The sequence below is a fragment of the Pithys albifrons genome, chromosome 9, assembly GCF_047495875.1.
Source record: "Pithys albifrons albifrons isolate INPA30051 chromosome 9, PitAlb_v1, whole genome shotgun sequence".
Classification (NCBI taxonomy): Eukaryota; Metazoa; Chordata; class Aves; order Passeriformes; family Thamnophilidae; genus Pithys; species Pithys albifrons.
In genome coordinates, this window is record NC_092466.1 from 17,495,084 (window position 1) to 17,506,774 (window position 11,691).

An 11,691-nucleotide genomic window follows, 5' to 3' on the forward strand; every position below is an offset into this window, starting at 1 on the left:
CTTTCCAGACTCAGTTTATGAGAAGTTCTAAGTCACCCCTTATCAGTTATCTCAAACAGCCTCTGATAATGATAAACATGAACAGTGTGGAAATAACATGATTAGCATTACATTTGGGAAGTGAGAAGGGTTTACAGCAGAATTTGAAGTATTTGAATTTTATCTCATTGCTATTGCATGCATTATTTTTTTTTATTTCTCCAGCCCTAGGTTAGTGCTAGCTAAGCATAAGCCTTGCCTACCAATATGGACAGATTTTCTTTGCAGGAGCAGGCACTCTGTTGACCTTATTTCAGAAATACATGGCTTTTAAAAGTAAAGATTCTATCCCAGTTCTGACCTGAAGAACCCCTGTTGCTCCCAACAAGTTACTCTTCCAAGATGAGATAAGGGAAAAGAAAGCAAGCCAATTCTCCTTAAATATCACAAATAAGAGCATTCTCTAATCACCTTATTCTTGAATATGAGGGGAAACAAGGACATCTGTGATCCCTGCATGGCATACAACCCAGTGGACCAGAGTGTTCAGGGAATGTCTGAGTACACCTCATGAGCAGAGAGGCTGGTGATGACTTTAGTTTGTAAATCCTTCAGACGTATTTGCTTTGATGTCTCTGCATCAAAGCTCATTAGTGGGAATGTAAGTAACTTTATGCACATCTGAAAGTTAAGCAAAGGTCCAGTGGCCCTTAAACATCAGACTGTAATACTCCACATAAATCTTACTCAGGGTCTCAGTTTCTTGGTTAGAGTGTCTATCAGATCCTGCAAGGTCCAAACAAATTATTCTGATACTCTGTATTCACAGATAAACTCCCTAAATCCACGGGCTAGATGTGTAAGTGTAATACAATTTCTGAAACCGGTAAGAAACAACCTCACTCACTCAGAAACGTTCTGGAGCTGAGTCACCCTGGTGAAGCTTGGTTAGCATGCAGCAAAACAGACAACATGACCTTCCAGGGGAATTCTCTGTGACATGGACTATGTACTTACAGTTGCACTTGATTCAGAGAGAAATCCCTTCAGTACTGTGAGCCACAAATTGTTCAATATTGATGTTGGCAAAACTTCTTATGTTGGCAGAACTTCTGGTGGTCTGGATAAAAAAAAGCTGACCCAGCTTTTATTAGAAAACACAACTGAGAGTTGTGTCAGCAGCTCTGCATTTGACTGAGGCACTGGTCGGTAATGCTGCTGCTACAGTTTGAAACTACAGCACCACTGGCACATATCCCAGGAAGCATGGCAGCTTCTGATGGATACTGACCACACCAAAATCAGACTTCTCAGAAGAAACAGTGACTTGCTCATGCCCAAAAAGAAACAAGTATTAATTTTCGACGTGATGACATACGAAGCATCTTGCTTTTTCGGTGGATACTGCAGTGTGTGAGCTTGCTACTACATGAAGACAAACAGATGCATTTAAATTCACACTCCAAGTTTAAAACTGTTCCTTGCACAACGGTGTAAATGCTTCAGCTCACTGACATGAAAGTATACAGTGGGTGAGCAGTTAGAAAAATTCCTAGAACCAAAAATAAACCAAAACAGGTTTGTATTCAGAATGTATCTTACAGTGGCATGACTTTTGCATAAGCACAGAATTCATATTGTCTAGAAGCAGAACAGCTGCAGTATGGTATATAAAACCAAAAGTGAAAATAAAAAGCTAACCCTGGATGCAACTTACGGTAAAAACCTTGTTGTACAGGCAGTTTGAGTCATCTCAGAGCTTAGAACCTCTTGTGAAGACCAAGTGTCAACATTTCTAATGTAATGAATTTAAATCACTTATCAAACATTAAATGTGCAATACATCTATTACAGAGGTCAGTGCTATTTATTCATTGTGATAAAGGGGCACAACAATAGACTCAAAGACTTAAACACCATTCTACATGCAAGAGGATGCAAAAATAAGGCAAACCCCCTCATTAGATTATGTCCAAATGAAACAAGAATTCCCATCTCCCAGAATTACCTAGCCTAAGAGGTCTCTCTCACTAGGAATATTTCTTATGCTCAAGAAACAAATAAGCTGAACTATCCCCATCTGTTGTGACAGTTTATGGTTGTCAGGGGAACAATCTAAAAAGCAGAGCTTGACTTATGGTATCAGGTAACACAGCCTTTATCTGCCACAGAGAAGGCCAAGACTTGGGCTTTCATTAAGGATGGAAAAAAACCCCAAACACATCAAAGGAGACAAGATTTTTCCCCACTAGGCTACGAAAACCAGCTACAAAGATGTTCCCATGACTTTCATTTAACTTAGAACAATGATATCTGAGTTGACTCCATGTTTCACACCTTCTGAGCATAAAAGAGCACATAGGTTTAAAAAGTTATATAGGTTAAGCAATCACAGGTTTCCAAGCATTCTGTTAATCACTTCCTTGTCATAAGCCCATGTGGTGCATATACCACACACAGCATCCACCTATTACAGTAACGCCAGAGTAGCTCTATCAAGGTTACGATTTCTCCCTTCCTCGGATTTCACATTGTGGTGGTTGCTATGACTGTACCTACCCAAAAGCAAATACAGCTTTTGTACTTCATGGGAGGGAAAACAAAACTACTTAAGATAATGGATATATTAGACTCATGAGTAATCAGCCTATTTTTGCTCCTGCAAGGAGCTCCCATTCATTTGACTGAACTCCATGGAAACATGCATATTTCTTCACACCTCTGCTGTCTCCAGGCACAGGATTTTGTACACAGGTCAGTGTGAAGCTCACTCACTAATAGCATACTAAAAGCAGCATTTTGCTTTGGTTCCCCTGAGCAAACAACAGGCTTATGCCAAGTATATAAGGTTCTCACTCCCACCTAAGAACCAAAGCTAAAGGTGATCCTTTCTAAAGAAGATCAAGGGTCTATCTAGATAGATACTTCCACACATCATCTCATTTTCAAACCTTCTGCTCCTCTATGGCATTCCTTTTCTATCTGACTGAAAGTATCGTAATTTCTTCCATAACACTGTCTTGGATGTTTCACTTTCCATTTTCCTTCCCCTACTCTGTTTCAAATGTGTTTACTTTTACCCTGAATTGAAAGAGGTAGTTTCTAATTTCAGTTTCCACTAATGCCAAAGGGGCTAAAGATTTTATTCATAATACAATTTGCATTTATCTGTGACACCACTTCCAGCTGCCCCCCACCTGTCCTGAGAATGCCTTCCAAGTTCTCACACACTTACAACCTGACTTTTATCAATAGCTCTTTGGCAAATCCCTGCTGAGGGTTCAGAGCTGACCACGCCACCCCCACTGCCAGCTGCCCAGAACTTTGGGGCAAGTTTTTCAGATTGTAAAAAGTCCCAGACCAGTGAAATCTTTGGCAACTGGAAAGTATTTGTTATATTTCAAGATTCACTAATAATTTTAAAGAATCGGTCTGAGAGAGCCAACATATATTGTGGCCAGATGTGTCAAGCATTGATCACAATTATCAGTACGTCTATTAAATTTGCTGTAACTTTTCTAATATAGGTGCAGATTTTTTTCTCCCATCAAGTGATGTAGAATGAAGTATGTGCATCAAGACACTTGCCAGTCATTTGTGTTGCTGGCTGCAAAAAACCCCCCAATCTTTTCAAGTTTTCATATTGTCTTCACTTGAGTTCACAGTCATTTCCACTTAACAGCAACTATGCCCACATTTCATACAGTCTTCAACTAGCAGGAGTTAGTAGGAGCATTTCATTCACCTGTTTGGGATGCTCTGCAAACTCCCTGTTGGTGAGGCAGCATAGACAGTTAGCACCATTTATAACTCAAGAGAAAACATGCTAATTAAAATGAGTGCAAATTCTGCACTGGTGAATACATGGGAAGCAGTCCAGGAAAAGATGTCACTCCTGCCATCCCTCATTAGGAGATCGCTCCTCAGAAGGACAAGTTTCTGGAATCCCCACTAATCTGGAATCCCCACTAATGCCATTGCGTAAGTGGTCAATGGCAGGGTCACACCCAGGGTACTGCAGAGGCACTGCCCGTCACCCAGCCCCGCTGCACATCGCTTTGGGATAACTCACCTAACCAAAAGGTGCAGGTCCACACCTGGAGCCTGTAACTGCGCCCTCCAGCACCTACGCTGGCACTGAGATAAACAAATTCATCCAGAGCTGTCTGAAGTTACACAACTGTTTATAGAGTTTCTGAAAACATTTTATCTTCTTTTATGAGACATTAACTGTTCGTCTGTGACATTTTATGCATTTCACTTCCAGTCCATTTCTAAATCATCTGGAATTAAGTAGTGTGCAAGTGGAAAGGCCTACTTTCATTTACAATATGAGCAACTGCTTCCAGGAATTGAAGTTCAGAGAAAATATGGCATTGTCCAGGTTTGCCTTATTTTCACAGGCTTCTCAAGCAAGAACTTGTAACACAGGTGGATAAGATGCTGGATCAACTTTGTCAACAGATCCCCAAAATCACAACAGTGACACTGCTCCATAGTTAGCACAAGCAATGCACAGGTCTGCTGTTTCCAAATGCCACTGTCAAGACAGGAGGCAATGGGTAAATACCTCTTTTTTTTCCCCCGCTAAATTGGTGCTGGTGATCCCAGGCTGCTGAGGAGAGCACCTTGAGTGGTGTGGCAGCCATTCCTGTTTTAAGCCATGCCCACTCCCAGCAGATGGGAGCTGACTGGGTGACCTCTCCAGGTCACTGGCACCGTAGGGGCCCTCCTGGAGAGCCCAGCAGAGCAGGAGGGCCCGAGCAGCGCAGGGCAGGAGGTGGCTGGGCCTGTGCCCCTCAGGGTGGAGGTGCCAAGTGCGGCCTCACGCCCGGGGCGGTGCCGGGCAGCCCCTCGCCGCGGCCTCGCCTTTGTGTGAGCTCCCCGTGTTTACTCTCCCGCTTCCTTGTTCCACTCCAGCGCGAGGGCCATAAACCGCCCGGCTGGCACGGCTGAGCCCTCGGTGGCAGGGCTAGGAGGCAGAGGAGGGAGCGGGATGGCGGCCATGCCCTGGCTGTGTGCGGGGAGGGCAGACCGGGTGCCGCCGTGGTGGTTGGGAGCGCAGCCCTGCCCGTAGGGCCGGTGCTGCCGCCCATGGGGGGTCTCTCATGCCCACTGGCCTCCCTCATGCTGGGGGCCAGGGCCGCACCAGGAAGGAACAAGACCTTTTTCCCCTTCTTCTCGGACTTTAGGGGCCACAACGTGACGGCCCTGCGCGTCGGCGAGTCATCTGCCCTGGCCTCCATCTTCCTGCTGTCCTTGCTGGGGAACATCTGGGGCATCTGCCTCCTGTGGCGGCGGCAGCGCAGGCTCTGCGCCGCCAACTGCCTCGTCCTCAACCTCTTCTGCGCCGACCTGCTCTTCATCACCGCCATCCCCTTCATCGCCATCGTGCGCTGGACCGAGACCTGGGTGCTGGGCGACGTCGTCTGCCACATGCTCTTCTATGTGGTGAGCCTGAGCGGCGCCGTCATCATCCTGTCGCTCTCGGCCGTCAGCCTGGAGCGCGTCGTGAGCATCGCCCGGCTGCGTCGCGCCTCCTGCCGCCGCCGCAAGGCGCTGGCCGCCGCTCTGCTCCTCATCTGGGGCTTCGCCGCCCTCGCCACCCTCCCGCTGTGCTGCTTCTTCACCGTGGTGCGACTGCCCGCCCCCGCCGGCCAGGTGAGGGCGAGCGCCGGGCGGGAGCCGGGCCGGGGCGCCGGGGCCGGGTGGGAGGCGGGCGCGGGGCAGGCTCGTCTGCCGCTGCCGCCGGGGGAGAGCGAGCGCCGAGGGACGGCCCCGAGCGAAGGAGACGGCCCCGAGCGAGGCAGAAGCCCCGGCGAGGGAGGGAGGTAGCGGTGGCCACTGCGCAGACAGCGCTGTGCCCGCAGAGGCGCCCGGAGCTCTCCGCGGCCGCCCCGTGTCCCGGCGGACCGTCCCGTTAGGTGGGAAGCCCGCATCGATTGGGATCCTTTGTGCGTTCCCCAGCGCAGCTCAGAGATCCCCTTTCCTCTTACCGAGGAATCAGCATCCTGGGAGACATTCCCAGGACTCGCGGCGTCCTCGGTACCAAATGACCATGCACGGATTTTTCTGCCTAGTATTTTGAAATGCACCCCCAATTCGACACTCAAATACATGATTAAGTTCAAGGTCTGTAAGATTCAATTTTGAAGTTGTTATTAGCATTTGATAGGAAATTTATGGCAGTATTCCAGTTGTGGACACATCTGTTTATAAGTGTTATGGGCTTTTAAAACAATGAAGTAATAAATTAATTTGGTGTTTTGTCTAAGTAGAAAGTTTTCACAGATTCAGTTTTGTCTGCAGCCGTTTTTTCCATAGGGATAGATGGAGATAAGGACAATGCTGTAGTAAAAGTAATGGTACAATGTTGCTTTTCCTCTTTATTCCTTGTAAATAGGAGCTTCAGATTTGCACCCTGGATTGGCCCAGCACTGCAGGAGAAATAGTCTGGGATGTTACCTTTGCCATTGTTTTCTTTCTAATACCAGGATTAGTCATTGTCATCAACTACTCCAAAATCTTACAGGTATGTTTTTCCTTTAAATTTAGTTGTAGAATAAAGGGAAGTAAACATTAACTCACTAAGCATCAACATATGTCACTGAATACAAAAACATTTACATGAAACAGGCATAGTTTGCTCAATAAATGATGAATAAATGAAGCTCTTCAACTTGTACATATCAGCCTATACATTTCAACTAAGAACATGTTTGAATGGCACATTACCTGAGGCTCAACACAGTTTGTCTTCATATACATATATTAACTACATCTCTCCACTTATATGCTGTTATATTTAAAGACTGTCAATCTCCTAAATGCTGAAAGAGTCAAGCATTTGAAATGACTAAAAACTAGATTTTGCTTTCCTTGAGCCTAAACTTCAGTCAGATGGGATTTGTAAAAATGCAGAAAGAGGCAGGACTAGGAAAAAATCCATCCACTTTTTGGATCTGCTGGCTTTCTGCATGCATTTTTAGTACACAGATCGTGTTAGATTATGCTAACTCCACAATTTCAAACTTTGCAAACAAAGCCTTTGAATTAAACCCTCTGCTTCCACTTTCTTTCTAAGTGGATGTTGTTTAACTGCTGAAGTAGAGGCCAAAACACCCAGCACCACAAAGTTTTAATCTATATTCTAGCAAGCATAGTATTAGCACCTAAATTCCTTTTAAGCTACCTGATTTCATACACCTTTCTTTTCCAAAACAGAGTGAGAAAGATTTAGAAATCTTCAAACAAGGCAGTGCGATGCGTATGTTTTACCAACTGTCCCCAAAAGATTCTTGATTTCTTTATTTAGTTATTAAGCTTCTCATAATATGTTTAAGAAAAAATATAGATTTTGGAAAGGGACCTCAAAATACACAGCTTACTCAGCAAGGAATTAACTGATGAAATGCTGAGCACGAAGGGTCTGCTGATACATGCACCAGAGCTGCAGAGATGTTTCAATGAACCTAAAATCTAAACTCTGGTCTCTACATGTATTTGCCTATTGATTGGGTTTAAACTTGTAGTAAAAATCATCAGCTTGTAGTTTCTGTACCATGTATAATTTTACTACAACCTTGAGGTAAATGCATTTGGTAAACCACTTCTAGTGAAGTAAAGCACCTGCTCTTTGGAACCTCATATTTGCTGTAGGAAAAGAGAACACAGTACCTCAGTGAGGACTGTGAGCCCTTTGAAAGAACTGCAAAAACACTGCAGGCCAAGGAATGCCACAGTTCTTGGGCAGAGACTGGGACTGGAATGGTGTTCCTCCAGGTTACAAGTAAATTTAGAAAACAAAATGGCACATAGGGAGTTAGGAGCCAAAAAAAGTGTTTGGAATACCGGATTACAAGAAAACCACATCCTGCCAAGCTCCTGTTTCTTTTCCAGCTTGGTAACAGAGATGCTAAGATGCATTACCATTTCTCTTGAACTGAAAAAAGGATTGAGGCCCATAACAGGATATAATTGAATCTTCTCTCTCACACACCTCTCCAGGAAGCAACCAGAATGGAGCTGGAGAGTGTCTCAATCTCTGAGTCATTCCCAAGAGCAGACTCACTCTCAGTTTGTGAGAACAGTCCATGATGCCAGTGCACACACAGCACACTCCTCAGTGTTGCTGGAAGCAGTTCAAAGCATTCATGTATTCACATAACAACAGATGATGATGGTGATGATGATAGACTACAGACATAGGACCTCAAATTTATTAACAAATATACCCTACAAAAGTCTACTTCACAATTTACTCTAAAATTGAGTGTTATTTTTATGTAATGTTTCCCAGAACTCTGGAAAAAATGACAGAAGGCATGATCTGTAATTTATTTGGCTTTGCCCTCTTCTGCCTCTTGGGCAAGACTTAGTCTGGAGGCTGGAGGTAGGAAAGATGTCTGTGTTCTGGAAGTTACACATTTATATATACCTGACTTCTAATATCCTGTTTGTCTGAGTGTGGTCCAGATGCCCACAACAGGTATCTGGATTGCATATACTGGGCAGACAAAAAAGGGATCCCCAACATGTCACTGCCACCCAACTTTTGTTGAGCACTTCCTTAAGATGCAGTTGCATCTTATTTACCACAATCCTGTCCCCTTGTCAGGCTCTGCAGCTGCTAGGAAGCCCATTTTTGGATCACAGGTTTTGATTTATACACCTAAATTCTGTTGAAATCTTTGGAAGATGTTTAGGTTCTTAATAAGTATTTATTCTAGGCCATCTATCTCTGTGACAAATTCAGAAAACTGTGAAAAGAATGACAAATTACTCTTTCTCTAAACATTTTCATAATTACCTGAAGCAGAAAGCTTCCTGTAGTTTCTGCTAAAGGGAAATGTCACATGTAAAAGTGGCAGGAATAGTCTTATGCCTTTTGATTTTCCTTCTCAGACAGCAAATTGATCAAGGCTTTTGAAAATACCCCTTTTTTACACATGCAGGGAATAAAATGGAATCTCAGTTATTGCGAATAAGTGTGTTTGCTAAATATTTTAGTTGTATTTCATTTTCATCAGATATGTGAACGTAACATACTTAATTGTGCCATGCCAACTTCAGTGAAGGCAGGGAGGTAGAACATGAGATGTAGAGTTTTCTGCAAGTCCCTAGGATTCAATATTCTACCCCTAACGACAGAGGATTCACACCCATCAATACTCGATTCCTAACTACCCACAGTCTGGTTTATTACATCAGAGAGTATTTTTACAAGACACAGATTTTCATAGTGACAAAAGGATCTGTAAGATTTCATGTTAGTTCATTGAAAATAATTCTGCTTACTAAAAAGCTAGAAGCTGACACAAAACAACATATGATCTCATTCACATTTAAAGTGATTTAGTTAAATTCAGGCTCCTTCTAATACCTACCTTGTAATACCAGCATGGCCGTAAGGGAATTGGATTGCATTCATTCTTGTGCATCAAGGATTGGTAACTGTGTTCCACGTTTCATTTGTGAAAGAAATCAATGGGCTTCTTTAGATAGAACAAATGAGGTCATAATTTAAATTTAATGGGATTTAATGAGTAATTAAGGCTCTGTTTTATGCTAAAAAGTACTTATGACTGGCAGAAAACTATGAAGAGAACAACCACCTTGACTAATAGAGAGGTGAGTTCTCAGCTGACAGGGAACAAAAATTGCTAGTGAAGTGAGAATGTTTGAAATGGAACCATTGACAAAAAATACAAATGGAATTCTGCAATGCCTTTTTTTGTAGTCACTTTTCAAAAGAAAACAGAAATATCATGTGCCAAGATTTAATTTTTCACTTGTAAAAATATGTTAATAATTCTGTGTTTCAGTGAAAGTTACTTTCTTCTCTTTTGCTGCAGATTACAAAAGCATCAAGAAGAAGTTTAAATGCTGGTTTAGCCTACTCAGAAAATCATCAGATTCGTGTTTCCCAGCAAGACTACAAACTATTCCGAGCCCTCTTTCTGCTGATGATCTCTTTCTTCATTATGTGGAGCCCAATAGTAGTAATTATTTTTTTAATTTTAGTTCAGAACTTCAAAAAAGATTTAAATATTTTGCCATCAGTTTTCTTCTGGATAGTGTTATTCACTTTTGCCAACTCTGCTGTCAATCCAATTTTGTATAATGTTGCCCATTTCAGACGTAAATGTCAGGAAATTCTTCTCTGTTGTACAGGGAACCCTGAAAGGCACAGAGCAGGTACAGAAACCACTGCAAGGAGAAGTAACCATGAACAGCCACATTTGTCTTTCATTACCAGATAATTATTTAAAATCTGAGCTGTGCCACACTTTGGATGTTGTCTACACTATCCCAGGTCAAACAGGTCACCATATTATAGTATTATATGCCAGGGAAGGGGAATAAAAGCACGAAATCTGTATTTTTAATTCCTGCAGGTAAAATTCTTCTGACTTCACTGCTTTGCCTCAGTAAGATTTTTAAAATTTAATCCAATGGATTGAATTGTCCTCTTACACTGAAATAAATAGGAATATGGCAGTGAACTTGGTGAATGAAAAATAGCTGAAATAACTACTTGCCAGATGAATTAATTTCTATAAGGGTACATTTGCAGATGGCATAGATGTTATTAACTTTCATTAAGTCATATATATATATATATGGCCAAACTTTGCGAACGAAGATTTGGGAAGGGCTGTCCCCACGTGGGTGTGCCCTTTGAGCCTGCGCAGTGGATTTTAGGTGAGGCTCAGCGTGCGCAGAACTGGCCCCACCGTTTAAGTCCTGAGGTCCATCTGCCACGGCCAAGCGAGCTTGGACAATGAGAGTGAAGTCCTCAGGACTGTCTACAGCACCCGGTACTCACCGTTTAAGTCCTGAGGTCCATCTGCCACGGCCGAGTGAGCTTGGACAATGACAGTGAAGTCCTCAGGACTGTCTACAGCACCCGGTACTAACCGGGACTGACCCTGTTGAGCATCCGAGATCTGACAGGATCGGATGGCAGAGAGGCATTGAACTGCCCGGTACGGTCTCCACTGAGACTCGAACTCATGACCTTGTGATCCAGAGTCCGGAGTGCTCACCATTACACCATGGGACTGCCCTATTAAGTTATAGTGAATCCATATCAAGAGGGCACCTGATCCATTTTTACTTGTTATTTTCTGAGTAAAAGACATAAACTTTCTAGTGAAGAAAGTACCTTCTTTTTTTTTAAATCTTGTTTCAAAAGGGAACTTGATTATACACTTAGATAACTGACTGCCTAAACCGAGGTTTGAGCCAACTAACAATCCATTTCATGTAGGAAACAAGATGATACCCATGTATGATCACCAAGTGAGTGACGAGTTTGGCTCCATATCAAATGAAAAATAGGGACATAAAGTGTATTAATTTATAAATAAAGAATAAATAAATAAATGCTTAATTGTCATGTGTAAAATAGTTCTTTTAAAATATGCATATTTTTTATGTCTCCAGTAGTCATATAATAAAGTTAATCAGTGATATTTAGGGTCACTGAAATTACCTTCTCTTTTCTGAGAGGCTATTTGGAATGATTTCCAGTATTTTCTAAAAAAAAGTATGACATTGTATTTGAAAAGAAATTAAAATATATATACTTTGGTGTTTATGATTAGTACTCTTTTAGTCAGAAATTGAAACCACTAAAAGAAAAGCAAGATTAAATTCTTAATTAATGCCATCTGTCACCAGTTCAAAATGGTGCAGTAAGATAACAGT

At 42.6% G+C, this 11,691-nt stretch overlaps 1 protein-coding gene across 1 annotated transcript; it reads left to right on the top strand.

The window, feature by feature from the left end:
* Window positions 1-5,058: 5,058 nt before the first annotated feature.
* Window positions 5,059-11,361, top strand: FFAR4 (free fatty acid receptor 4). The gene is made up of 3 exons (XM_071563044.1): window positions 5,059-5,640; window positions 6,383-6,511; window positions 9,834-11,361. Exons 1-3 carry the CDS (start codon window positions 5,074-5,076, stop codon window positions 10,239-10,241), a joined length of 1,104 nt encoding a protein of 367 aa, XP_071419145.1. The 5' UTR covers window positions 5,059-5,073; the 3' UTR covers window positions 10,242-11,361.
* The last annotated feature ends 330 nt before the right edge of the window (window positions 11,362-11,691 follow it).

What these genes read in the sequence shown, in the direction of transcription:
- FFAR4 (XM_071563044.1), top strand. Translation starts at nt 5,074, where the DNA reads ATGGGGGGTCTCTCATGCCCACTGGCCTCCCTCATGCTGGGGGCCAGG. An exon ending in TGCCCGCCCCCGCCGGCCAG is followed by an intron (nt 5,641 to 6,382) that starts GTGAGGGCGAGC and finishes CCTTGTAAATAG; the next exon opens with GAGCTTCAGATTTGCACCCT. An exon ending in ACTACTCCAAAATCTTACAG is followed by an intron (nt 6,512 to 9,833) that starts GTATGTTTTTCC and finishes CTTTTGCTGCAG; the next exon opens with ATTACAAAAGCATCAAGAAG.